At 35.8% G+C, this 27,457-nt stretch overlaps 5 protein-coding genes and 1 long non-coding RNA gene across 11 annotated transcripts; all 6 read right to left on the bottom strand.

Moving 5' to 3' along the window:
• Window positions 1–505: 505 nt before the first annotated feature.
• LOC112086844 lies at window positions 506–978 on the bottom strand. The gene is made up of 3 exons (XR_002899696.1): window positions 918–978; window positions 730–809; window positions 506–586 (listed from the first exon to the last, which is right to left on the bottom strand). It is a non-coding gene; the product is annotated as an uncharacterized LOC112086844 (long non-coding RNA).
• A 3,223-nt stretch (window positions 979–4,201) lies between these two features.
• On the bottom strand, window positions 4,202–5,086 carry LOC112086506 (glutathione S-transferase T3-like). The gene has a single exon (XM_024155463.1). The coding sequence runs from the start codon at window positions 5,084–5,086 to the stop codon at window positions 4,202–4,204; it is 885 nt and encodes a 294-aa protein (XP_024011231.1).
• A 10,641-nt stretch (window positions 5,087–15,727) lies between these two features.
• On the bottom strand, window positions 15,728–17,000 carry LOC18016865 (heavy metal-associated isoprenylated plant protein 13). Its single transcript, XM_006401723.2, has 3 exons — window positions 16,534–17,000; window positions 16,292–16,367; window positions 15,728–16,188 (listed from the first exon to the last, which is right to left on the bottom strand). Exons 1-3 carry the CDS (start codon window positions 16,543–16,545, stop codon window positions 15,872–15,874), a joined length of 405 nt encoding a protein of 134 aa, XP_006401786.1. The 5' UTR covers window positions 16,546–17,000; the 3' UTR covers window positions 15,728–15,871.
• Window positions 15,734–19,737, bottom strand: LOC18016864 (heavy metal-associated isoprenylated plant protein 12). 2 transcript variants are annotated; one of them, XM_006401721.2, is made up of 5 exons: window positions 19,618–19,737; window positions 19,410–19,485; window positions 19,006–19,297; window positions 16,292–16,367; window positions 15,734–16,188 (listed from the first exon to the last, which is right to left on the bottom strand). In XM_006401721.2, the coding sequence occupies exons 1-3, from the start codon at window positions 19,621–19,623 to the stop codon at window positions 19,032–19,034; spliced, it is 348 nt and encodes a 115-aa protein (XP_006401784.1). In that variant the 5' UTR covers window positions 19,624–19,737; the 3' UTR covers window positions 15,734–16,188; window positions 16,292–16,367; window positions 19,006–19,031. The 2 variants fall into 2 exon arrangements, with proteins under 2 accessions (XP_006401784.1, XP_024011527.1); XM_024155759.1 differs by having other exon boundaries at window positions 15,800–16,188; window positions 16,292–19,297.
• Window positions 19,738–20,579: 842 nt separating this feature from the next.
• On the bottom strand, window positions 20,580–21,418 carry LOC18016863 (uncharacterized protein PAM68-like). 2 transcript variants are annotated; one of them, XR_002899708.1, is made up of 2 exons: window positions 20,727–21,418; window positions 20,580–20,652 (listed from the first exon to the last, which is right to left on the bottom strand). XR_002899708.1 is itself a non-coding variant. In XM_024156935.1 (1 exon), exon 1 carries the CDS (start codon window positions 21,307–21,309, stop codon window positions 20,797–20,799), a length of 513 nt encoding a protein of 170 aa, XP_024012703.1. In that variant the 5' UTR covers window positions 21,310–21,418; the 3' UTR covers window positions 20,604–20,796. The 2 variants fall into 2 exon arrangements, 1 of the variants encoding a protein (XP_024012703.1); XM_024156935.1 differs by having other exon boundaries at window positions 20,604–21,418.
• A 1,848-nt stretch (window positions 21,419–23,266) lies between these two features.
• LOC18016862 (DUF21 domain-containing protein At5g52790) lies at window positions 23,267–27,232 on the bottom strand. Of its 4 annotated transcripts, none has more exons than XM_024156877.1 (15): window positions 26,354–27,232; window positions 26,073–26,236; window positions 25,826–25,936; window positions 25,656–25,732; window positions 25,467–25,550; window positions 25,268–25,381; window positions 25,084–25,170; window positions 24,838–24,977; window positions 24,661–24,748; window positions 24,515–24,588; window positions 24,283–24,413; window positions 24,051–24,205; window positions 23,913–23,959; window positions 23,555–23,822; window positions 23,267–23,455 (listed from the first exon to the last, which is right to left on the bottom strand). In XM_024156877.1, the coding sequence occupies exons 3-15, from the start codon at window positions 25,917–25,919 to the stop codon at window positions 23,408–23,410; spliced, it is 1,407 nt and encodes a 468-aa protein (XP_024012645.1). In that variant the 5' UTR covers window positions 25,920–25,936; window positions 26,073–26,236; window positions 26,354–27,232; the 3' UTR covers window positions 23,267–23,407. The 4 variants fall into 4 exon arrangements, with proteins under 4 accessions (XP_024012645.1, XP_024012646.1, XP_024012644.1 ...); XM_024156878.1 differs by having other exon boundaries at window positions 25,826–25,924; XM_024156876.1 differs by having other exon boundaries at window positions 25,826–26,236.
• Window positions 27,233–27,457: the final 225 nt, after the last annotated feature.

The raw sequence follows: 27,457 nt of genomic DNA, 5'->3' as shown, positions 1-27,457 counted from the left end.
TTTATATTTTGTGACAATTGTATTTTATATTTTGCTGCTTTAATTTTCGTTGCAATCCCATAATACATAACTTCCATGAAACTGTCACCTTAGACCACCTCCAACAATGGTCTCTAATGAGGAGATTTAATTTATTTTTTAATAATTTTTTTATCACTTTAGTGAATTAGAACTTCTTATAAATTTTTTCATTGTTTTATTGTCTAATGGTAGAATCTTAAAAAAGGCTTAAAAAAAAATTTAATTATAATTTGTTTTCAAATACAAACATTTTATTAATACAAATTAAAAACCTTGCCACAAAACTATCACGACCAAAACACAAACTCAAAAATGAAACCCAAAACATTGCACCACAGACTAGTAAAAATGCTGTCACCATTACATGCTTGACTCTGAATAAGCATGATTTCTTAAGCATCAGCTGTGGCGAAATGAATGGAATTTATAAGCAATATTATATCTTACTCTGAACGTGAGTAATCCTATAACTTACTGAGAGGTGGCTGCAAAAACTGAATATTGGAGAGAAGTGCAAGCCACCACTACAGCTTCCACTATAGCAAAGAGAAACGATAGCCACCATCTAAAAAAGATAAAGGTAAAAAACAAACGATTTAGTAATAACGTTGTTTAATGAAACACAAAAGTCACAAGAGCTACAACAAACAAATTAATTGCATGTTAAGAATTCATCTCACGGCTTAAGAAGAAAAAAACTAAACACACATGTAACTCTTGATCTTCTCGTGACCATCTAAGCCTTCCTTTCGCAGCTTCACCAAGGATGGAAGAACGTGACAAAGCACCTGGCACAACACATTTTCATGATCACTTGATATCATCAATCATGATCTTAATACATAAAGAACCCACAAATTCAGGCAAACACATTACATCAAAGGGAAGATCTTAACCTGCATAATTATGGATGCTATTATTTGTGGACTGAGCCCAAGCTGGAAGAGAGAAAGCTTGATCTCAACTCCAAACTCACCCAGTTCCTCTATAAAAAACACATAGATGTGTGAATTACAAACTTAGATGTGTCATCCGAACAAGGGATTTACAGGACTCAAGTGGGATGAGAACAGAGCATCTGAGACGCCACCTGTGAATTTAGCTTTGGATCGATCTCGTTTTTATGGGAGGAAGCTCCGCGACCATCGTTTCCGATGAGAAGAATCCACCGGAGTCTAAGCAGAACGCCGGAGGAGAAGAAGCTTGTGTCGCCGCCGCCATCGACTCGCCAAGATCGAACACCGGTAGAGAGATCAATCCCCTTTCTGGATACTTTGATACCACTGAAGTCGAAGAAAGAAGATAGAAAATATTCTCAACAATATTTTCATTTGAAAGACTCTATATCAATCAGAAGCTTTGATTAAAAAAAAAACATGCTACCTATCATTTTGCACCACGTATGGGGCTCAACCCAGACTTTTCAATCTCTAAAATAAGAGACGGCTCAAGCATATTAAACCATTTAAACCTTTTTTTAAAATCAAAAACATATTTAGAACCCCTCCTAATACTACCATTGGAGCTGCTCTTAGAGCACCTCCATTAAAGAACCTCCACTTGAAGTTGTTATGATTATTTTATTAATTGATTTCCAACTAAAACAAAATTAACATACTCTTCTTCTTTTGCCCTTTTATTAGAGAACTAATAACTGGGTTGTTATATATTAAAAATAATATATATTTTTTAATTTTTTTTGTTTTCGATATTTTTTTATTTGTCTTTTTGTGATCAAAAAATTAAGAAATAATGTTTATTTCATTGAATTTTAAAAACTTACATATGATAAAAAACATACAAACATTAAAACATAGAAACATACAAATATTAAATAAAACGTTGTACTTCTTAAACTCTCTATCCAAAGTTGTTCCAAATATTTTCAATTAAATCATCTTTCAATTGGTCATGTATTTGTTTATCATGAATTTGATTCCGGATGAGGATCGAAGAGGCGATGGGATTGCCGAGATTTGAAGCCATATCCGTAGAGTACGTCATATCCACTTGTGAAGAGCTAGATCCTTCTTCGGGTTCGAAGTCTTTTGTATTATACAGACTGTAGCCACCTCGCTCGTTTTCTACTATCATATTGTGCAATATGATAGATGCTCTCATAATTTTTCCAATTTTTTCTTTATCCCATATGAGAGCTGGATTTTTTATAATTGTAAATCGAGCTTGCAGCACTCCAAATGCACGTTCGACATCTTTCCGGACAGATTCTTGAGTTGTAGCAAACAACCGCGTTTTTTCATCTTGAGGAAGTCGAATGGATTGGATAAATGTAGCACATTTAGGATATATACCATCTGTGAGGTAGTACGGTAAATGATACCAGTGTCCGTTGACCGAGTATTGCACTTTTGGTACTCGTCCTTGTAAAAGGTCATCAAAAACAGGTGATCTCTCGAGAAGGTTAATATCATTTAAGGTACCTAGAGGTCCAAAAAAAGCATGCCATATCCATAGATCTTGTGATGCTGCATCCTCTAAGACGATTGTTGGTTTTCCGGCACCACGAGTATATTGGCCTTTCCAAGCTGTAGGGTAATTCTTCCATTCCCATGGTACTCTCCGGAAAATCCACGCATCTCTCCGTCATGGAACAACCTTTGCAGATCTTCTCGTGTGAGTCTTTGCAGATACTCATCTCCGAAAATTGTATGATTCCATCTGTGAAATTTCCAAACATAGAATTGCAGTACTTTCACAGAGACGGAGGTACTCGTCTACCGCGTCAGCGGCACAACCATATGCCATAATACGTATTGCAGCCGTACATTTTTGTAGCCAAGATAGACCAAGCCTTCCATGACCGTTTCTTCTCTACTGAACATATGGAGGCTCTAACTTGTGACCATTTCGGGAACAATAGGAATGATAGGGAAAAGGAATAAAAAAGAAGGATAGGAACAAATTAGAAGGAATAAATGTAGAGAAAAAATGTAATAAATTGTCACAGTAAATGGTATCCATAAAATTGTAGAGAAGGAATAGAACAATATATATAATATACTTTTATTAATTTTCTTTTTTTGCATTCCTCTCGTTCCTTAATAAATTTGATAGGGAATATATTTGTTCTATCATTCCATTTTAAAACAGGAATGAAGAGGAATAAAGAGGAATGACATGTAATAGTTATTCCTTTTAAATGGTAAAAAATTTTAGGAATGGAGAGGAATAGCACATTCCTCATCATTCCATTCCTTAATTATGATCACCAGTTGGAGCCGGAATTTCCTGAGAAAGTCGGTCAACAATACGCAGGAACAGATCCCTGTTCATTCTAAAACGGCGTCGAAAAATCTGTGGCGGATAAGTGGCATCTTCAGAGAAATAATCGTTCCATAATTGGAGATGCCCTTGCTTGCGATCTCTTTCTATGTAAGCTCGCTTCTTCTTTTTTTTCTTTGCTGCATGGCGTTCCAGAATATTGTTGAACATGTTATCAAATTTCTGATCTAAAATTTGACCAAAAGCTTCATCAAATGACTCGTCTAGCTCATTGTCGCTTGAAGATGCCATTGTTGTGTTTGATAGCTGAGAAAAAAAAAAGTAGTTTTGGTATGTGGAAAGAAGAGAGATATATGAGAGAATTTTAGGTGAAGAGATGTTTGGTCGATGAGATAATGCGTTTGTATATATACATAAAATACAAACATTACAATATGTGGCTTACAAAAAACTCAAATAAACATATGGTTAACAATGCACTACAAAATACTCTCAATACAAGTGGATGAAACAAAACGCATGGCCCATCTATTTTGTTTGCTTCTGGTCATGGGAAAGGTAAGGCAAAATGCTTGTGTCCAAGTATTCCTTGCATCGACAAATATCCTGTCAATACAAATAAAACCAATACATATTTGTATGAATGGTCGAAAATGCATCACCAACCTTTGCTCTTTGATGCAAAACACACCACTTAAAGTCATGTTTGAAAGAGGACTGGGAACAAATTAAAACCTTCTTCATTAAATTTAAACCATGATAGGAAGGACCCCTAATACATCATACCAAATAAAAAACAAATAATACAAGGAAGACTCAAATAGCTACTAAAAACAAACAACACATTAAGACTAACAAAACACATTATAACCGGGAAACACATTAAAACCAGCTACTAAACATAAACAAAGACAGATACCTGAACTCATTCAAAGTTCTACAACAGCTCATTGATAAGTTTGTTCTTAAGTGCCGTTTCATTTTCAGACAGCTCAGTTTTGGCTAGTAGCCGATCTAGTACCTTATGCTTCACAATCTCCTTTTTGAGTGCTAAATCCTTTTGCTTGATTTTCCACACATTACCCAAGTCCACAATCTCTTCACTCTCTTTTTTCATACTGGTTGAACTTTTCCCTTTCCTCTTTGATGCCTTCACACCTGGTGGCCTAACCTGCGTGACATCATCACCGACGTTTTCAGGCATAGAGCTTTGACCTGTCCCCGCTTCCACTTTCCTTCGCTTTCCCTTTCCACCATCCTTCATCGCGGGTGTTGCACACCACTTCTGGTCGTGGCGGAGTTCTCTCCATGCGTGATCGAGGTTGAACTTGAAGAGGTAGTCATTGAAGAAAATTTCGTGTGCGGCTTTCATCACATCATTCTCATTTTGCCCTGATGTCTTCTCATTCGTAGCAGCCGCATATGACCCTACAAACTTACAGACGTGGTCGTTTATCCTTCCCCAGCGCTGCTTGCAATGACTGATATCGCGTTTGGGGAGGTCGACTAGTAGAGGACTTGAGTTGTAGAAACGATGGATCCAGGTCCAGAACGAACCGGCCTTCTGTTCATTAGCAACGATGGGGTCTTTGGAAGTGTTAAGCCATGCACTAATGAGGATTAGATCTTCCTTGGGAGTCCATGCTCTTCTAACCTTACGATCATCGCCACCTAAACTTGGACCATCGGTACCTTGTGTACTAAACAAAAGAACCTGTGATGATCCAAGTTCAATACAAGGAGAGTATGGGTCGTGAACAAGCTGACTGCTGAGGAGGTTGACAAAGCCTTCGGTTTGACTGAATGAATTCTGACAATCCATAGCTGTTGTTAGAATTTTTTAGTGTTTCGAAGTTGAAAAAGAGGAAAACAGTTTTAAGTTTTTAGAAATGTGAAGAGATGAGAGAAGTTTGACGTGTTGTAGAGGTGTGAAGAGATGAGAGAAGTGTGAAGTTTTTCGAGTGTTTATGAAGAGATGATCGAAGTTTTCATTTAAGGGTGTGAAGGGTTGTAATGAAGAAGTAGTTTAAAAAGGTTATCTGCAATAAGTGTATTGATGTATTATGAGTGAAGTTTTCATTTAAGGGTTTGAAGGGTTGTAATGATGAAGTAGTTTAAAAGGTTATCTGCAATAAGTGTATTGATGTATTTTGAGTTAAGTTTTAAATCTTTTACTTTAAACATTTATCACACCACAACCAGAACTATCAAACATTAAACATTAGACGTATACCTAACAAAGGTAACTAGCATTCATTACTATGGATAACCTAAACCAAACTACCAATACTAAACCACCAAAATATATTTACTAACTGGTTCTAGTAACTATACTAATTAAGCACTAGTTAGAGAAGGGCTGACCTTTACTTTTATGGACGTAAGTATCAGTTGGATCTCAACTCAACCAGTTTTCTCAAGGTCTCCAAGTTAACCTCACAAAAAATTAAAAGAAGTAATGTTAACAAACTGCTAAAATAAATTAAAACGAAGTCAATGTCAAAAGCAAACCATTCTACTAAAGAATCCGAAAACATAAGTAGCAACATCACATTACAGGTGTCAAAAGCAAACCATTAAATTAGGAATCTGAGAATGATCGTGTGATCAAGATTCCAAAAACATAAACCATTACTCAGTTCTCAAACTAAACCATTACTCAGTTCTACTACTTGAACATGTATGAACAAGCAGCGAAGACACAAAAAAATAGCAACATCACAATGCGATCACCTTGGTTTCCAATGTTCTGCTTCAGCATTGAGACTTCACCTTCGAGATGCCTTAAATCTTGCTGTAGTTCTTCATGCGTTGGATCCGATGCATTGATCCATGGCATGTTCTCACTGAGAATGAGCTCCTTTTGAGCATCTAACCGTCTCTCAATGATATCGATTTGCTCGGTGACCGCTTCATCCCACCAAACTTCCTTGTGTGCACCGGTCAGCTATGACGAATGAAGACATGAATAAAACTACCTTTTGACACAAATACATAACAAGAACAACACACAAAAACTTACATCTATCATGTAGTCAGGACAACTGTAATACTTGCGGCCCTCAAGTTTTGTTTCAAGCTTCATCAGCTTTCCGCAAAAGCATTTGTTAGGGATCCCGTACGTAACATCGGCATAAGCCCATCCCATGTCCATCTCTGGAGCTTCGGATGATGTTTCACTATAGCTAATCGGCATATTCTACCCACATAGATGAAACAATATCAGCAACCAATATCACATAATCTATATTATCAAACATAAAACTATATAAACAAACAATCACAACAAGCATCAAACAATCCAATTCAAAACGCTTATATCTAAGTACACAAACAATATCACCAACATCAAGCAACACCAATACAAACTGCAGAAGAGTAAATACACAAACCCTACAACACTCATAAGCCTACGTATACAATCACTATCAACACGCATATGAGTAAGATCATGGACTATATCATCAAGCAACAAACAAGGCCAATTCGTTAAAAACACATCGACTTTATTGCCTAACAGACATGTCACTTAACATATATATGAACAAAACAACACCATTTCAAATCGCAATCAAAACCCCCAAATTATACCCCAGTTTCGAGAGAACCCTAATTTTGATTTCGGATTCAACTCGTCTACCACATATATAGGTTTCGATGAACGCAGAGAACACGGTATAATCATAATTAGAACCCCCAAATAACCCTAATAAAAAATCCCAAATTTCCTCCAAATTCGAAAGAACCCTAACTTCAGTTTCAAATTAAATTGAAAAAACACATAAATACTTATCGAATATGGCACTCAACGAAGCAGATTGTTTCGTTTTAACACTGGATAGAGCAGCTTGTTTCGATTTTGGATGAACTCAACTTTTTTCCCCAATTTTCATAAACCCTAATTTCGACTAAGCTTTAAACAACGACAAATCGAAAAACAAAGAATCAAATCACTCTAACCTGGACAGATGAGATGATACTCGACCGTAGGCGATGGCTGCCCGGAAGTCTGTGTTCGCCGACGAGGAGAATCGTCGAGATGAGAGAAGAGAAAATATCGGGGAAGAGGAGAGAAAGTTTCTGGGTTGAGAAATTGGTCAGGGGAAAAAATGATGGAGAAAAGAATAATTCCATTTTCTCATTACAATTTCTCAACTCCTTAAGCCAATTAGAAACAGCCACTTCGATTAACATATAGGTTCTACAAATTACAATATAACATACGAGTTGATAGAAATTGGGCCATTTTTCATTTTCTTTTAATGTTTTTTACCTAGGTTACTGGGCCCAAAATCCTCCATCAACCTTTGATGGAGGTGCTTTTATTTCTTCTCTTCTTCTCGGTTTGACTTAATCGCCCTTAAATTTGATGAGTAAAAGACAAAAAAAAAATATAGAAAGACTCAAATAGTTTTTATTAGTCCTGATTGAATTACAATCTAGCTTCGACGAAATAGTGAACTACTTTCTTCTCTTTTAATCTGCTTGACTAAATCGTTTGTATACTTTTTTTTTTGGAAGATATATATATATATATATATATCATACGGGGAGGAAATGTTTGTGAGCAAGCCACGATAATGCAATCATGTTACTTTACATCATCTCTCCTAAGTCTCTAAACTTTTAAAATTTCTGAACATGCAGGTTCCTTTTTTTAATCTTCTAATCATTTTTCTTTTCAAATCTACATGGAATTTTTTTTAATCAATACATCGTAGCCCTGCAGAAACATGTTTATATATATAATTCAATAGAGTTAGAAGGATACATTCAATGTTACTGTTTGCTTATATAATAAACTTTTTGATAGGGTAACCGATATGAAGGTGGATTCGATTGTTTAGTCTAAGAATTCCCAAACGAAACACGCGTCTTGAATTCGTTGAGAACTTCTGTTCTAGCCGAAAGCAAGAGAAGAGAGCAAAAGCTTCTTTGATAATTAATAATAATGAGATGTGTTCTCACAAGCTGAGACATCAACCCTTTAAATAGAAGTCGTTAAACGTAAAGCAAACTGGAAAAGGAAAACTGCATAATTAGAGAAAAGGAAATTCTAAAAGAAAAGGAAATCAACTTAAAACCAAATCCTAAACGAAAGATGAATGTGTGCTGCATCAGGTCACCCGGGGTAGAAAAAGATTCGGCCTCGAATCTTCAACATCATCATTTGCGATGAACGGAACCAGGTGCTTCACGTTAAAAACATCAGAAGAACGAACATTTGAAGGAAGTTTGATGCGATACGCATTTGCATTAATGCACTCAAGTATCTCTAAAGGTCCAATCTTCCTTGCTTTGAGTTTGTTATACTCACCAGCGGGAAAGCGATCCTTTGTTAGCACTGCCCAAACTTGATCTCCCACCTTGAAACGGACGTCTCGACGATGACGATCAGCATCGGCTTTGTACTTTGCAGAAGACACCCTTTAAGTTCTTGTGAACTTGAGCGTGAATGAATGAGAGGTTAGCTACAAAATCGATCGCCTGACCATGATCGCCGTTTATATCCGGACCACACTAAGATCAACAGGGCCTCGCGAACAAACCCATAAACAACACTGAAAGGACTGAACTTCGTACTCCTATTAACAGCGTCATTGTGGGCGAATTCAGCTTTGCACAAAATAGTATCCCACGATTTGATGTTGTCTCCGACTAAGCACCGTAACATATCACCCAAAGAACTGTTTGTAACCTCTGTTTGGCCATCAGATTGAGGATGGTAAGCAGAACTCATAGCGAGGCTAGTACGTAATAATTTCCAAAGAGAACGCCAAAAGTGACTAAGGAACCGAGAATCGCGATCAGACACAATAGACAGAGGAAGGCCATGAATGCGATAGATTTCCCAGAAAAACAATTAAGCCACCTGCACCGCATCAGTTGTCTTCTTACAAGGAAGAAAATGAGCCATCTTTGAAAGCGATCGACGACCACAAACATGGAATCATAGCCGCGCTGAGTACGAGGTAATCCCAAGATAAAATCCATGCTTATATCCGTCCAAGGCTGCGTAGGTATCGGAAGAGGCATGTAGAGTCCACTGTTGCTAGCATGTCCTTTGGAGAGGTGAAAAACAACACAGCGTTCTACAAAACGAGCGACGTCTCGTCTTAAAGAAGGCCAAAAATAAGATGTAGCCACCAGTTCAATCGTACGGTCACGACCAACATGCCCTTCTCTATGCAATTCTGTGATAAGCTGGAGACGCAGACTGCTCGAAGGAATGCAAAGCCGATTATCGCGAAAGATATAGCCATCATGAAGGACATACTCGGAGTGTAAACCCTGTTGCAAGGCGGACCAGATACGGCCAAAAAAAGGATCATCGGCATATAAATCAGCAAGGACAGCGAAACCCGGAACCGAGACATGTAGAGAAGCCAGCAACGAATGGCGACGACTTAACGCATCTGCTACCTTGTTCGTACGGCCAGATTGATGCTTTATCACAAACGTAAATTGCTGCAAGAAAGCAATCCAAGAGGCATGATGAGCAGAGATCTTTTCCTGACTTCCCAAATGTTTCAAGGCATCATGATCGGTGTAAAGAACGAACTCCTGATGATAAAGATAATGTCGCCAATGTTTTATAGCTTGAACAATAGCATAAAATTCAATGTCATAAGTGCTGTATCGTGCTCTAGAACCAGCTATCTTCTCACTATAAAACGCCACTGGCCGACCATGTTGACTAAGGACGGCTCCTATACCGAATTTACATGCATCGGAATGAAGCTCAAAGACTGCAGAAAAATCCGGTAAAGCCAAAATCTGAGCTGAAAGCAACTTCTGTTTGATCGTTTCAAATGCTGTATTTGCTTCAGGGGTCCAGACAAAGGTAGAGCCTCACATACAATCAGTAAGTGGGGGCAGTTATATTGCTGAAGTGATGAACAAACCGACGATAAAACGATGCTAAACCATGGAAACTGCGAACGTCACTAATAGATTTTGGAGTAGGCCATGATTTGATAGCTTCGACTTTACTAAGATCGACCTCTAAACCCTTACTTGAAACTAGATACCCCAAAAAGAGGACCTGAGCCGATCCAAAGACACATTTTTGACGAGCCGCATATAGTTGTTCACGTCGAAGAACGCGAAGGACTTCGGTGAGATGCTGTATATGACTCTCCAAATCGGTGCTAAAGATTAAAATGTCGTCAAAATAGACAACAACGAATTTACCGATGAAAGGACGTAATGCTTGGTTCATGACCCTCATAAACGTACTAGGCGCATTAGAGAGACCAAACGGCATCACTGTCCACTCAAATAAACCCTCACGCGTCTTGAACGCGGTTTTCCATTCATCTCCTGGACGGATACGTATCTGATGATACCCACTCTTCAAATCAAGCTTGGTAAAGATTGATGCACGCCCAATCTGGTCTAGAAGGTCATCAAGACGAGGGATGGGAAAACGATAACAAACTGTAATCTTATTGATAGCACGACTATCTACACACATGCGCCATGAACTGTCTTTCTTTGGAATAACTAAAGCAGGTATGGCGGTGGGACTGAGACTCTCACGAACATGTCCTTTAGCTAGGAGCTCTTCCACCTGACGACGTAATTTATCGTGCTTTTGCGGAATCATATGGTAATGTGGTCTTTTGGGAAGCAAGGCATTAGGGACAAAATCGATCTGGTGTTGGATATCGCGAAGCGGTGGTAAGGTGTTAGGTAGTGCAGAAGGAAAAACATCTTGAAACTCGGTAAGAAGCGGAGAGAATGCCGCAGGCGCATCAGAAACAAGTGATGTGTAGACCGGAGTATGAACCAAGGCCCAAACCTCACCTGAATCAGCCAGCTGAGCCTCAAATTCTGCTTTGGGAAGCGTCAAAAGTGGTTTCGCGGAAGGGGCAGCGCCTGTAGCTTCAGGTTTTTGCGTCAACCCTTTAGGTTCGAATGTTTCACTAGACGGAAACAATGTGACTTTCGGACCCTCAAACTGAAAGCTATAAGTGTTGTTGCGGCCTTTGTGAGTTGTATCTTTATCATATTGCCAAGGGCGACTTAATAAGAGGTGGCAGGCATCCATTGGAACGACATCGCAACAAACTGAATCTTTGTAAGAGCCAATAGAGAATGCGATGAGGGCCTGCTTCGATACACTAATCTCGATACCATTGTTTAACCACGCTAGTTTGTAAGGGTGTGGATGAGCATCAGCCTTGATACCGAGCTTCCGAACTGCTTCCTGAGATATGACGTTTGCACAGCTTCCAGAATCAACGATGAGCTTGCAAACTTTGCCATTAATGGTGCAAGATGAACGGAACAGGTTTGTGCGCAGCCAAGACTCTTGTGGAGCTCTAGGAAGAAGACAGTTGCTGCGGAGAACCAAATTTGGACCAACATCACCTGGAATGAAATCGTCATCGTTACCATGGTCAGAAGCATAATCATCAAAACGAGGTTCATCATCAAAATCGGGTTTCTGCACGACAAGTCCACGACGATCCTGCTTAGGACAAGCCGTTTGACGATGTCCTGATTCACCACAAGCAAAACAACGGAGAGCGTTTGTTCGTGGTGGACGTGATGTCGCAATGGAGTCCTGCACAGGAGCTGGTCGGAGCTAATTCCCACTTCCAGAGTGTTGTTCTGTAGCTGCAACAGTACTGGAATCATTCTGGTGTTGAGGAGGAATGCGAGAACGCGACCCCGTAGAAGCCCAAGAGGAACGAAACTGTATTTCCATAGCTATAGCGCGCTGATGAGCTTCAGACACAGTAGCAGGGTTGAACTGTTGTAACGCGTTCTGCAACTGTGCTCGCAGTCCACCAATGAAACGAGAGACTAATTGTTCCTCTGTTTCCATCAATGTGATACGAGATACCATGGAAAAGAAGTCTGTAGCGTAGTCGTCCACTGATCGGTTTGCTTGTCGCAGATTTTGCAATTTATTGTAGAGAGTGCGCTCATAATTATACGGAAGAAAAGCTTGTCGCATGTGTTTCTTGAGTTGTTCCCAAGAATCAATTCACGATTTTCCGGAGTGACGACGTGATTCCTTTAGCTGTTGCCACCATGCCATCGCTCGCTGTTTAAAACGAGTGGCTACCAAGGGGACACGCATCTCATCAGGAACGTTTTTGAACTCCAAAATCTCTTCAACAGAGCTTAGCCAATCGAGGAAATCTTCTGGGTTAAGGGAACCCGCAAACTCAGGAATATCGAGTTTAAAACCCGATTCCCAGCGTGCAGGTGGATTTGCACGATCAGCATCACGACGGACGAGGTTGCGCTGATGGTTGTGGGGTTCGTGGCGGTTATCTCCTTCTTCACGGCGGTAGTTGTCATGAACAAGGACTGCAAACAAATTTTCTGCAAGCCCATCATCGTCATCTTCCTGTACTCTGTTTTGCTGTTGCGGATTTTGGGCACCATGACGCTGACCCTGCTGATTCTGCAGTACCCGTGTCATAGCTTCCTCCACTGCGTGCAACAAAGCATCGTGCAAACCGGCCGTGAACGCCTCCAAGGTGCGTTGGAGTTCATCATGCTGTTCTTCGAGGGTAGGTTTTCTGGGTGCCATAGCAAAAGAGAAACTGTGGATCGTGCTTTAATTGAGAAACTAAAGAACCTGGCTCTGATACCAACTGATAGGGTAACCGATATGAAGACGGATTCGATTGTTTAGTCTAAGAATTCCCAAACGAAACACGCGTCTTGAATTCGTTGAGAACTTCTGTTCTAGCCGAAAGCAAGAGAAGAGAGCAAAAGCTTCTTTGATAATTAATAATAATGAGATGTATTCTCACAAGCTGAGACATCAACCCTTTAAATAGAAGTCGTTAAACGTAAAGCAAACTGGAAAAGGAAAACTGCATAATTAGAGAAAAGGAAATCCTAAAAGTAAAGGAAATCAACTTAAAACCAAATCCTAAACGAAAGATGAATGTGTGCTGCATCACTTTTATTTACATGTTAATGTGCAGAAAGTAGTATTCCAGTTGGGAGTTCATGACGAAAGAATGCTATGAAAGTTGTCTGTGAATTTTCAGGTACACCAACACAAATCAATCGTCATACTAAAGGAAATTTTTTTTAGGCTATAACAAACATTAAAAGAAGAAGGGAAACTGAAGCAATGTTTTTATTTTTTGCTAGGAGTTACTTCACTGGACGTGAAAGAAGAAGGGAAACTGAAGGTGACAAGAGCATTCAACAATTTTGAAATGACAAAAAAACTGAGGAAAGTATGTAAACATGTTGAAATCATCGCGGTCGGGCCTAATACAGAACCGAAGCAAAATCGCCATCCAGTTAAATGGAATGTATGCCTATTCTTCAGCTTCGTTGTCCGCCTTTACATCAGCATCGTCTGCCAATATGTCAGCCTCATCCACCAATACCTGTCCTTCCCCGAGCACCGAGAGTTAGAGGCGAGAACTCGGATCTTTGTATCATCATGTGAATTATATAAAAAAATTCAGAAGGAAATATAACGATAAATTTGGCTTATTTTATTATTAGCTCTCCCAATATATAATACAAGTCTCCATGATCTCATAATAACACATTTAATCTTCGCAAATCTTATTTGGCTGATTGATTCTCTATTTTAGAAAAGTATGATTTCTATATAATAACAAACATTCACTCTAGTTGTTCAAAAAAAAAAAAAAACAAACATCCACTCTCCAGCCACTTGGAAGGCAAGGCAATTAGACAAACATAATTAGTCCAAGTTGAAAATGTAGTAGTCGTGGTTATTATTAATGAAAGTGACACTGAGATTATGAGATGGTAACATTTCTCTTCTAGAATATACACCACAAACTGATTTATCAAGGTCTCATATTCCTTTTTTTCTTTGTCTAAAAGGTCTCATATTACTTTCAACGAGTTCATCTTATAAGATTAATAGAAAGCACAACCTGAAAAAGGGTGAAAATCCCATAACAATAGGCGATAGAAAATGTTTCATTTAAACATTTTAATGGACGATTATAAGTAATCATATATATGATTTTAGGTGAACTCTCTCCATCCTGCTGCCACATCAGCATCTAAATGGAAGACACATGTCTTTTTATCTAATTAATAAATCATAAATTTTAAATAAAAATTTAAAACTAATTAATACCACTACTTCTAACTTAACTATTCTATTTAATGTTTATTTCATATGTATTAATATTTATAGCTATTAAGTTACATTAATATTAAGCTTTTCACATTCCTAACAAAATAAATAAACAACATTTCTAACTTTTTACATTTCTAACTTTTTGGTATTCATCTAAAATTTTTTAACATTTTTCTATACTAACTCGATATTTTTCTTCCAGCTTATCATCATCATAAACACTTTTTTCAGAGCTTGTTATATGAAAAAATATAAAAATGTAGCGTTATCTTCATTCAAAGATTTGACGATTTTTACGGGTCAAATATAATATTATTATAGCTGCATTTTAATGTGAAAAATAAATTATGGGGTGGTTCTTGCAGAATCAAGGCAATTGTACACGTCATAAATTTGAAAACATTAAAAATCAGAAGTAATTATATGTTTTCAAGCAATTTAAACAGAAAAATATGACTTTTATCTATGTCTTTTTTACTCATATCATATTTATGATTTCTAGAATAGTAGAATAATTTTCCTAATTACCATACTTCCAATTCTTAAAAAAATTATTTATTTTACAAAGAATTTATTTTTCAAAAACCTAATACTAAACAATCAAACAAATTACCATATTCTTATAATTAATTATATATATATATATATCAACACAGACATATTTTAAAAATATTATGTGAAACAAAACCTGTGCGTATGCGCGGTTACAAGTCTACTAGTTAGTTATAAAAATGAACTATTAATTTTTTTCAAATAATTTTCTGAAAACTGCCTTTAGGTACCTTACTACCTTAGTAACCGTAAAAATATTTCTTAAAAATGAAATATTAGTTTTCAACCCTTTTGCGAAATGGTTTATTTTAAGAAAAAAACAAAATGATATTTTACTATTTTAGACTATTTAGTTTCACAAAATTTCTCAAGAAGACTTGAATATCCTGCCATCACCGGGTCAAGTAACGAAATATCCTCGAAGCTTCATCCGACATGTGGATCCCCCAAATGAATTTTCTTTTATTTGTTTATTTGTTAAAGAAGACTCTTGATCTGGACTTTTCCTCAATCTTAATTATCTAATTCGCTAGTTTTTCAAAATTCTTTTTATTTTCTTACAGTCGACTGTATTACTACGTGGGCGATCCAGAAAGGAATTGAAAAAACGATATAGTATATAATTATGAACCGATTTAACCAATCCGTCGAAACATATTAATTTTACTACTAGCTAAAGACAAAGTATTGAATATATATTTAGTAATTAGTATAAGAGAAAAGTCTACGTGAATGAAACCGCGAGAAAAAAGACTAATTATAACTAGATGATTAAAAGAAAAAAGTTAACAAAGCGTATTAAGATCATACAGAAATTGGATATATTTCCAAATAAACTCATTCGAGAATTGTATGTATTACAGTACCACCCCAAAAATAAAATGCACTCTTCTATTAAAATTAAGTGTTACATAACTAAATATTATCTGAAATAAATCAAGAAAATCACATAATCACACAAGTATTTGGCTCCTCCACCACAACTCTAGAATTAAAGTTTGGTTGATAGTAAGAACTTGGGTTGGAATAATAGTGTTGGTACGGGTTGATCATCGGAACCGCCGGATAGGCAACAATCTCAGCCGGTTTAGGTGGAGCCGGTTTCGCTGGTTCTGGCTTCTTCTCAGGTGGTTTAACAACTTCTACCGAAACAATCTCTGTATTACATATCTTCCTTAGCTTCGTCACGATAACCGGTACATCAACTTCTCCAACTACTGTCATTTTCCCGGTTTTGTCATCCATTGCTATCGAAGTAACCCCTAAAATATTTGACAAAATCATAAAAGAAAATGTTAATTTGCCTAACTTATTAAAAGTAATGATCATGTAGTAGTATTTTTTTTTTGAAATTTATAAAGATACCTGAAAACCGAGAAACGGTCTTCCACGCTTTCCTCCTGATTCTTTCCTCGTGAACACTCAATTGCAACACAGATTTCTGTCATTTGAAACCCAAGATCAGTACTTGCTAATTGCATATCTTATAAAGGAAAAGATTTAAAACATAATTATGACTGATAAGTTTCTATATATAGCGACTAATCAACCAGCAGTAAATAAAATATAATTATTTCAAGATAGAAAATATGAAAGAAAGAACGTACCTGTGCAGTCATGGCTGAAGAAAACTATAGAAAGCTTGAGAAATTTCTGATATATATTTTAAAGAGGGAGAATGAGAGGAGATATGATTTGTGATGCTGAAGCTTCTTGATGACAATTGCAAGTCCTTAGATTCTCTATTATATAGAAATTCCATAGGAACTTACGAGGAATTTAATATATGATGACCCACAAAAGCTTTTCTATTTTTTTAAATAATAAAAGATTTGCTAACGACCAAAAAAAGGAGTAAGTGGGTCAATTTCTATTAATTCTTTATTATTTCAGGATTTGTTTGAAATTTAAAATTCAATGGTACGATACGAGCAACGACGAAACCAAGAAGTGTCACTACTCATGGGCCGCGTGTACGACCCGGACAACGTTGACCCGTTGACCTATTCGGTCACGTAAGAACTTGTCAAGCAAGTTCTCTAGCCAGATTATGCTCTTGTAAAACTTGTATATCTCTAGATCTATATATCTCATCAAAACGAAAACTGAAATCGAAATCAAAAACTGAGATTGAAGTCACAACGGTTCTTTTTTTTAAAAAAAAATTTTTTAAGATGTTGGATTTTAATTTCCCCCCCCCCCCCCGGTTAAAGAGGTGTTTTTTTGTCCTTCGATTGCTTTTTTAATCATAAGAAAACATATGTAAGTACCCGAAACCGTAGGTAAGCTCGTCGATAGCAATCCTAATATGTTAGACTATTTAACTAAGTGTGTCAAATCTTTGGTTCCGACCTAGTCATTACTACATAAATTGATGTGTTTACTTGGCTGTGTTGAAATCGATTTCTTGTCATTCAATTGAGGAAACTCCCTTGCTTGTAATAGTTTGCTAGTCTTGCTTGGAATCAAGACTCTCACAGAATGTAGACTCAAAAAATTAAGCATATAGAAATGTTATAAAGTTGCCCTATGCATTTTAAAAAAGTCCCATGACATTTTTTCATAATTTAAGTAATGAACGATAGGGAAAATATTAAAGTAAATTGATTTTAGTCTCCTCCTCCACACAGAAAGTTCAGTACGTAATTATATTGCTGATTAATTTGATATAGTTATAAATATTTTTAGAAAATTAAAATCGGCCAATAACGCGGAAGTCCCCTTAGTAATGTATCTGATTAAATAATAATTTATGTCGCTTAGTTGAGATTTAAAACCATATTTGTAGTTTTATGTTTTTTTTTATTTGCATTTCAGTCTTTTTAAGTTATTTCAAAATTAATCTTCTTAACTTTTTTGCTTATCATTTTAACTCCTCAAATTTATATCTCATAAATACTTTATATATATCCTTATAAATTTTATTGTACATATAAATTAAATAAGCATCCTAAAATAAAAAGTTTCTTTATCACCTTAAAATGCTTTGACTGATCATATATAGAACATTACAGTAATAGTTTTATTAAGTAATTTGATATTTAATTTGTAATTTATAAGTTAGTTAGTGTGTTTTTATTATATATATATATTATACTAATGCTTTAGTAATAATTAATCTTGCTTGTGATATTTTTAAAAATTGTTTTATAATTACTTATAAAAATTTTATGATGGGACTACAGTGTGAAATATAATTTTTAGAGATGTCATATAAAGTTTACATTTGGAGAGCAGCACTCATAAACTTCAAATTTGAGATTTCTTATACCTTAAAAATAGATTATCTCTTCGTAATGCTCTAAGGTTGTATAAAATTGCCTCCTATGTATTTTTGTTAGGAATGCTTCTTCATTGTTCGAGTTTATTCAATGGTTCATTTGTACCTCCCTTCTGCTCCCATTGTGTCTCTCAGTTTTCTTCTAACTATGTCTAATTTTTGCTTTGATCCTTGATTTGGTAGTGGCACTTTGCGTCGTATTTATGTATTTTTTATATTTTATAATAAGTAATGTTTTAACTAGAAAAAAATGTTTCATTTAAATTAATATTTTTAATCTTTAATTCAAATCTAAAATATACTTTTTGATCATTTATATTTTGCTGTCTTTCTGATTATTGGTTGAATTTTTTAGTTAGAACGGAAACTTCACAGCTTTTTTTTTTGATAAAAAAGTTTTTAATTGAAAATATGCTTTCTAATACACAATTGTTCTCTTTCTAACATCGTTGTAAGAATTCTCTTAAAAATTTGGGGTATTATAGCACACATCAGTAGTGTTTTAATAGAGTTCTCAATTTTAAAATAATGAAATAAAAAAAAGTAAGTAAGAATTGATTCTCAAATGAGAACCATAAAAACTCTTTGTGTCACTTGTCTCTTTTCTAATAGTTTATTTTTTGTGTTTAAAAACTAAAATTTAATTATATAATTAGATTATATCAAAATATTAATATTTTATTGTTATACTCAAGCAAAGTTCTTAACCGAGGGAGAAGCTTATGACTCTTACAACAATAACATATCAAAACAAATGATTACTACGAAGCTAATGACTCTTACAATAGAATTAGCTAACCTGGTCCAAAATTGTTTTTCCTTTTTTCAAGAGATGACACAAGCATTGGGATTTTCATCGCCACATCCGTAGTAATGATAGTAAGGTGGAGGACATGGGGGTGGGATATACGGCCAAATCACTGGTGGTTTTGGTTCCGGTTTTGTCTCAGGCTTCTTCTCCGGTTCTTTAGCCGGTCCAACCGTAATAATCTCGGTATAACATATCTTCTTCAATTTCTTCACAATCATATAGGCATCAATTTCTCCTATCACCGTTAGTTTACCGTCCTTCACGTCTATCGATTCAACTCCTTATATAGAAATAAGATAAAATAATTATGACTCAACCAATTCTTTGAGAGAATTTTTGAGGCTTAAAGTAAAGATAAATTATAAATTAATCATTGTTAAGTATTCGTGTACCTGAGAGACAACAGACAGTCCTCATAGCTTTTTTCTTGGTTCTTTCACAATTAACATCCAATTTCAGTACAGCTTTCTGTCATGAAAATATTAAACATAATCAAGAGTCAATTAGGATAGCATAATGACGTTTCATGTAATGTTAATTTACATATATTACAAGCTTCCAACTGAGAAAAACATATTAAGAGAAGATAAATAATCGAACCTGCATTTTTTCTTCAAGTTGTCGTGTGTTGCTAATGAGTTTTGTTGAAGTTGTCTCCTTTTTATAAGCAGTAGCGACTCTTAACAGAAATTACAACTAATATCCAAAAAAAAAGATTAAATTTACTAAAAATTAAAGTTGTTTTTCTAAAAACTAAATCAGGCATTTTAGAATTATATGAAGCATTGTATTATTTCTTTTGGTGGAGATTCAAGCCCAACCAACAAGGCAAGGATTTGGACCAAGAAAGCGAGATTAGAATTGAATCAACTAATATGGACAAGTAGATAAGTATGCAGCGACTAATTAGCATTAAGTCTCCAAGTCTGAATTTTTGTGAACCCGAAGTTACGTTTTCGACTTCCTAATTTCCAGGCAAATACCAAGCCGTTTCATTTTCGTATAGTGTTGACTTTGAAGTAGACATTGTCGAATATTTTTGAAACATAGCTTAAATACGCTTTGTGAACCTTCTACTTCTAATCATCTAGAAATAGTTGGTCTCTTTTCTCGTGGTATCATTCACTGATTCACGTAGACTTTTATCTTATGCTAAATATATGTTCTTAATTTTTTTCTTTAACTATATTATTAAGTCAATATGTTGGGAAGGATTAGTTGAACCGTTTAATTTAGGTACAAATTCGATATATATATATATATATATATACACACACATAATTATGTCCTTTTTTCTATTTCTTTATGAACATCTAGATCGTCCACGTAAGATTAATACATTCGATTGTACAAACAAAATTAACTTTGAACAATTAGCGAAATAGATAATTGATAAGTGAGATTCAGAAAGAGTCAAGATCGAAAGACTTCTTTAACAAAACAAAACAAAAAAAAAAAATGCAATTTTCTTAACGAAATTTCTCAAGAAGATACACCGGTCAAGAAACGAAAGATCCTCGTAAGCCAATGAAGACTTTCGGATTGAGCGTTCCTATTTTGGACCCTTCCGGTTATGGCTATCAAAATAATGTTTACCATCCTCGTTACTCATTAATCATTATATTTCTTGTTCCTCTTCATATAAAAAATAAACACGTAAGTATTCGATTCTTGGTTACACAAAAAAAAAGCAAACAGAAACTACATACCAAAACAGAGGACTGAAGATTAATTTATGTACCCACAACAAGTTCCAAGAGGCAAAACACATTAACAACATTACTTCTCTTCTTTCCACATCTCTACCCAATTCTCCTTTGCCTCTTCGAGTCCAAAAACAGAGTTAGTCTTGGTCGGATCCAGGTTTGTGGACAAGCTCCCGTAAGCGATCCCAAGAGCCGACGCACCAAAGGTCACGAGCGTGGTCAAGAATGGAACCCACAATGGCACGTCCCAGACGTTTCTATCCTTCAAAACTTCAAGTAATTTCAAGATTGCCACTCCCAAGCCCAATGGTGTCCCCACAGATACCACAATCCTCCCCATCATCCTGTCGAACACTTCTTGAGGTATCGGCGGGTCATCTTCCGGGTCCGGGTCTGACCGGCCGGGTTTTTCAGAGCTTCTAGAAGATTGAAACCCCTTGGGTCCCGCTTGGAGCCTTGAATCCCATCTTGCTTTGGAGTTGTTGAGGTTTAGGGTTTTTGGATTTTGAAGTTTGGTTTTGAGAGTTGTTCTTGAGTGAGATGATAATGGTAGTGTGTGGTGTGAGCACAAGAGAGCTCTCATCATTTGTTTTTTCTTTTTTTTTTCTAATGTGTTTAGTTCCTTGTATATTTTATTATTGACCTTATATCTCCATGTATAAACTATGGTTTTGTTTGCCGACAAAAAAAAAGAAACTATGGTTTTGTTTTTATCTTTGAGATATTTATTTCTCGCCACACATTTCCTACTACTATTTATCGTTTCTTCACACTTCACAAAACATTGTTCTTCTTGATCATCTCCAAATTTAAACCATGTCCATCATTCTCTTCTTCCATTCCCTTTTAACCATCACCGCTTCAACGATGCAAAATTTCCATGGACACAATCAACACCATCAGTATCGTGCTTGAAAGCTTGGAAATAATGCCCACAATAAAATGAAAAAAATGCAAGAGGGTCACATTTTGTGTAAAGTTAAGCTTATATAAACATATATATATATATGTAGTTTAATATTATGTGCTGGGACTTTTTTTGTTTGAAAAGTACATCACATCTTAAAAAATTATGTTCATAAGAGATATTGAATGGTGTGATTATTATATTTATATAGAGATGGTTAAAACTAACTTGATTATGGGAGTTTGTTGAGGAATTTTTAAGCAAAAAAAAGGTTAAAATTTTGCTTTAACATTCATATACTATAAATTTTCATTATAAAAAAACGGTTTCATTATTGATGTATTGTATGTTTCAAGACGAAATTATATATTATTTTAAAAAATTTATATAAAAAAAGACACATATATATATATACAAGGGCCACATTTTAAAAAATATTTTTCTTAAGCTTATATGAATCCATGTACAACACTGACCACCATTCCCACCATTTTCTCTTTTCATCCTCCCAATTATGATCATATGTCAAGATTCCAAAGCAAAGGTTGTGAGAAATTCACTTTAGTTCAAAAGGCAATTGACTCAATTCCTATTTAAACCAATCTAAAGAGGTCATCTTGTTGATTTCAGTATATAAATGTTAGTTTAGCTAGTAACTCAATTGTTTTTTGTTTCCTTACAATTTTTAATTTTGTTAACAAAAAAAGTAATGAAATTGATGTTGTAAGTTGATGCAAGGGATGCGATAACACATCCATCGAGTAGAATAACACATCAGCATCTTACAGTTACACTTTTTTAGCTTATATGTTGCGATGTTTGGAGAAAATTTTCAAAGTATAGATTTCTATTTGTGTAGAATGGAACATAGTATTGAGACTTTTATTCCCTTATATGTTGGTTTGATTTGTGGATTTTTTGTGTTTGGAGTTTTTTTTTGTGATTGAGTAATTTTTTTAACATTTGTAGTTTAGAAAGTTCGTATGTTGTTTGTATACTAATTCAATTACACACAAAAAATTACATTTGATCTATTTTTGCACTTTTATAACCCTGAGTTGTGGTTTTATTTGGTTTGGGTTAATGTGGCGCCACATCTTGGTGTAGAGATGGACATGTGGTGGTTATCAAGGATATGATTGTGGTATCTCTAATATCACATAATTTTACCATTCATTTTACCTTAGTCACATTCATGTTTTGCATATTTTTGTGACATAATTTCACATAAGTGTCTCATTTAACTTAAAAAGACATTATAGAGTCTTAAGTTGCATTTTAAGTATTTGCTTAGTCATTTTGTTTTCGTTTTAGGTATCATGAAGTTTGTAGTGAAAAGTATAGCTTAATTTGTTGAGACAGTGTAATTCACCTTAATATTATGTTATCAACATCAGGAGCAAAATGATCAGTTTTTTAAGATAATAAAGCCACAGGTAAACAAACACGTTTCAATTCGGTTTAGTTAGATTTGGGTTGTATATCCAGTCCTATTTTCAATAAAACAATTAAAATAACAGAGCTAGAAACTTGATTTGAAGGAGGAAAAATTCATCCCTCTTAGCACTTTCTTTAACCTTTAAAGTTCTTGAAAAAACTATTAATCATGTTCACATAAGAGAAGATATAGCTTTGAATGTTTTTTTCGCCTTTCACTTTATGACGTAAGTCAATTGAATCTTGAAAGTGATCGAGAAGAAAAAGTCTCCAACACTTATTATTATTATTATTATTTGGTTCACTTGAATCCAATTTTTATCAGATTCATCATCCATTATTATGAACCATTTGATCTTGGTAGCTTCACATACGATTTCCTCAACACCTGCAAGGGACCAAAGCAAACAAAATGCAAAGGGGAAACATTAGCTTCCAGATCAAGAAAGATGTTGCAAAACAATTTCTTGAAGGCCAAGTTACGTACCCCACTAGGAGACAAATAGTAATAACGGTCGTTACTGTCCGGAGAGAGCACGGAGGGAGGTTGTGCCGGTGGCGAAGCGTAAAGTGTTGGCCGGAGAAATGGAGACTGACGGTAAGGTGAATTTATCGGTGACCGGAGCAGCGTAGAGATCATGATGCTCGGTGATAGTGGACTTGAACGATACAGCGAGATAGGAGATGCCAGCTCCGTAGCAGTTTCCGGCGATTGTGGCCTCGAATTTCCAGATATTGGCATGTTTATTGTTAATCTGTAGAGGGAAGAAAAAGATTCTGAGTACGGTGAAAAACTACTGTAAATTGCAATCTACTTTATGACTGATAAATAACGAATCATATACCTCTTATGAATTTCCACATAACGGTCTGTCTCATCGAATATTTCTTCCTTTAAGGTTCATAAAATGATTAGTTCAAAAATCATTCACAAATATAATATTTAGTAAACTAACATTTGATAATATAATACTATAGATTACCTGTATTAGTTCCTCCATAACATCTTCCAGAGTTATAATCCCAATGACCTCTTTATCTTCATCATCAATACTATCAATGTATTGGATTGGACTTTGGCGATATGTTTCACTCGAGTCCATCACAGGAATGCTCAAAACGTCTTTCTTAGCCGTTCCTGAAAAGAAAAAACAAAAGACATAAACTTTCTCGTCTCAACTTGATATGCCTTCTCATATATTCAAGTCTCTTAACCATTGATGCTCTTGTCATGGACAGGAGTATTGGTATTGGTATAGTTCTTGGTCCCAACGACAGCAGCCATGTGGCTTCGACCTGTTTGGAAGATGTTGAGGATGTCGTAGAGAGGCAAATTCAAATTGACCCTGCTTGCATAAACAATAAGCTTTTTAGATCAGTCCAGCTTCAAAAGCAGTTTAATGAGTTTGTTTACAGTCCATATATATGTATGTATGTATGTATGTACCTGGGCATTCTTCTGATGGGGAGATCTATGATTGGTGTCTCATCTTCAGGACGAACTTTGATCAAGTTCTTGACCTATTCAAAACTCATGTCAGAAGCCCAAAGTAGTGTTTCTCAGGATTACTGTGTAATAGATTTGTTGCTTACTAGAATATATCCGATGATAACAGTTGGATTTACGGAGTAAATAGGGATTCGACTATGGCCTTCACTTGCTATTAATCCCATTGTCTTTCTGTGAAGCAAAAAGAAGAGGAGATAACTAACTGAATATATATTTTGTCAAAAAGCAGAATGAAAATGGATTCCAAGAGAAGAACATACTCGTCGAGCCTAGAGTTTATATCGAGTGAAAATATCTCAGAGACTGGTGTCATTGCGTCTTTGGCACTCTTATGAGACATGTCCAGAGCTCCTGATATGATTGTTGTTTCATCGTGAGTCAGCTCCCCGCCTTTTCCTGCCTAATTATCAGAAAATGGACACAGAGAAAGAAGAAGAAAAAAAAGACATGGATTCAGCTTACATATTGACAAAACAATAAAAGCATCTCAAGCTTTTGAAACGAACCTCGTTTCCGTGCATATACACAAATGACTTGAGCTCTGCTCGCCTTAAAAGTGTAGAATGTCTTCTTCCAAGCAACAAATCGAGTAGCTGAAGCATTGAAATAAGAAAAATTTGCAAGTATTTTTACAACTTGAAACAGTTTTCTGCTTCATTATAATAACATCTGATTGTAATATTGAATTACCTTGCTGATTGGATAAGCTAGTGGAAAGAAGACTATGACAATAAATCTAACCAAAAGCGATAGCTTTGCTCCGATGCTCAGCCCGTATCGAGAACATACAGCTTGAGGTAAAATCTACGACAATAGAAACAGAACAGTAGGATTTTAGGCAACCTTAAAAATCAGATCAGCACAGATAACTAATTCAAACTCTGTTCACCTCGCCAAATGCAAGTATGAGAGTCACGGATATCAGAACAGAACCCCAAGCTGGAAGCAGTGAATCAACAAAGACTGGTAGAGCCTATTGAATATTAGCATTAGAAACAGAGTCAGTAAAGACTGAAAAAGCTAAAGTGTGCACAACACAATTTAGTTGTATCCAAACATATATGCATAATCCTTATACCTCCATTGCCAAAGCATTGCCTATAAGAAGTGTACACAGGAGAAGATGCTGGTTTTTAACGAGTGGCAGGATCTTTTCTGGCCATTTTGTTACAAATTTTTGAAAATGGTGTTAGTTTGAATATGAAGTAATGAAGTATGAGTAGGTGAATGAGTTTTGGTGACACTGACCAGCGTTTTTGCGCTCGTTGGGTCCACCAGCCTTGATGATGACCTCGAGCTCGACGAGACTAAGGGACATGAGGCCAAGAGTCAGTCCTGACATTAAACCTGCGAAAGCAACTAGAGCAAAACATGCAATTAGGTACACCCAGAACATAGTTTCACAGCAAGGGACATCATTTGCTGCCATTTCTTGAGAGTATTTTAGAAAGTAAAGACTACGAATGTTGAGACTGAGAGAGAAATGAGTTTTTACATCATAGGAACTTAAATAGTAGCCGAGGATGACATAGTAATACCAACTGCTACACGAGGAGAACATAATCCAAGAACCACCATCCAAATCTTTTTATAATATTAAAGAAGTAATCACATTCTGTAATCAGCTATTACATAGTCAATTTGTCATGCTCCAGTGACCTGATTTCAGACAGAGATATCAGAAAGTCATATGAAGAGATCTTGGCCAAGACAGCAAGTACACAGTTTGCTAAGAGTTTAAGACGGTTTCACACAAAAAGAGCATGTTATACTCACTTTCAAAATCAATTGTGTAGTGCAACTCTTATAAACTGCAACCACTCGCATTGTCGAACTCAAAGTGTGTGAAACTGTTCACCATGGTCGATGAGACCAAATAACGTCAAATGTGCTTATGTTCCTTTGCAACAAACCATTAACGTCAGGAAAATGTATTTAAGTTTCTGAAACACCAATACAACAGAGTAGGTTCCAAAGGAGCAAGTGGAGAAGTATTAAAACCTTGAAGGTACAAACAAGATAGTGACTGATTCACTAAAGAAACAAAGAAACAATTCAAGCGACGACTACTACATAATAATATATCTGTAAGGGTCAGGTATAACATAAGAAATGACCTCCAAAAAACATAGCCTAATGAAGCTATAAAATACTTCAGAAGAACAAAATTAAGAGAAGCTAATTTTTTTAAATCGGCCTACTCCACCAATAATAAATGGAAGACACACATGCTGCTTTATTCAACTTAGCTAACTATTAATCAAGATAATAATATGGGAAGAACATCACTATCTTCTTTAGGTTTTCTGCTAACAAATCCTCTATATGAACTGAATCACTTCCCACTAACAAATAATCTATTGTGTTGGAAATCAGCAACGTGTCCATCAACCCTTAATTCTCACAACGAAAAAAGAATCCAGATAAACAAAAGACTCAATCAAGAAATTTGACAGAAGACTGAACCTTAAATCATACAAAATTAAAAGTAATAACCAAGTAATAATCATCGGTGATTGTAGAAAAGGTGGACAATACATTGATACTCCTAAATTTTGCATCACAATTTAATTTGTGCCTTAATCGAAGAAAACCAAATTAGATGTGATGCAAAATTTATGAATAACGAAAAAATGGCCCAGAGAAATCTTTCAAAGCTTCTTCCTCCTTTCTGAGCCAGCAACGTCACCGTTTATGTTCTCCAAAATCAAAATGGCTCGTCCGAAGGACGGCACAGTGTGTTTATCTGTAATCCTCAAACGGGAGGTAGTTTTCGACTGTAAAAATATTTCCCAATAGGTAATCGACACGTGGATCAGTTTTTTTTTTTTTTGGGTGAAGAAAGGAAATAGGGGGAAAACAAAAAAAATCCCGCTTCGA

Source organism: Eutrema salsugineum, unplaced genomic scaffold (assembly GCF_000478725.1).
Source record: "Eutrema salsugineum unplaced genomic scaffold, Eutsalg1_0 scaffold_2, whole genome shotgun sequence".
NCBI lineage: Eukaryota > Viridiplantae > Streptophyta > Magnoliopsida > Brassicales > Brassicaceae > Eutrema > Eutrema salsugineum.
The sequence above is the reverse complement of the archived record's forward strand: the minus strand, read 5'-3'. Positions and strand labels throughout refer to the sequence as shown.

Coding starts and splice junctions, on each gene's coding strand:
- LOC112086506 (XM_024155463.1), bottom strand. CDS start 5,086: ATGGATTGTCAGAATTCATTCAGTCAAACCGAAGGCTTTGTCAACCTC.
- LOC18016865 (XM_006401723.2), bottom strand. Junction 16,189..16,291: donor GACCGTTTCTCGGTTTTCAG/GTATCTTTATAA, acceptor CAAATATTTTAG/GGGTTACTTCGATAGCAATG.
- LOC18016864 (XM_006401721.2), bottom strand. Junction 19,298..19,409: donor GACTGTCTGTTGTCTCTCAG/GTACACGAATAC, acceptor TTTCTATATAAG/GAGTTGAATCGATAGACGTG.
- LOC18016863 (XM_024156935.1), bottom strand. CDS start 21,309: ATGATGAGAGCTCTCTTGTGCTCACACCACACACTACCATTATCATCT.
- LOC18016862 (XM_024156876.1), bottom strand. CDS start 26,138: ATGTTCTCCTCGTGTAGCAGTTGGTATTACTATGTCATCCTCGGCTAC. Junction 24,978..25,083: donor TGTATATGCACGGAAACGAG/GTTCGTTTCAAA, acceptor TCTGATAATTAG/GCAGGAAAAGGCGGGGAGCT. Junction 23,456..23,554: donor ACTATTTGTCTCCTAGTGGG/GTACGTAACTTG, acceptor GGTCCCTTGCAG/GTGTTGAGGAAATCGTATGT.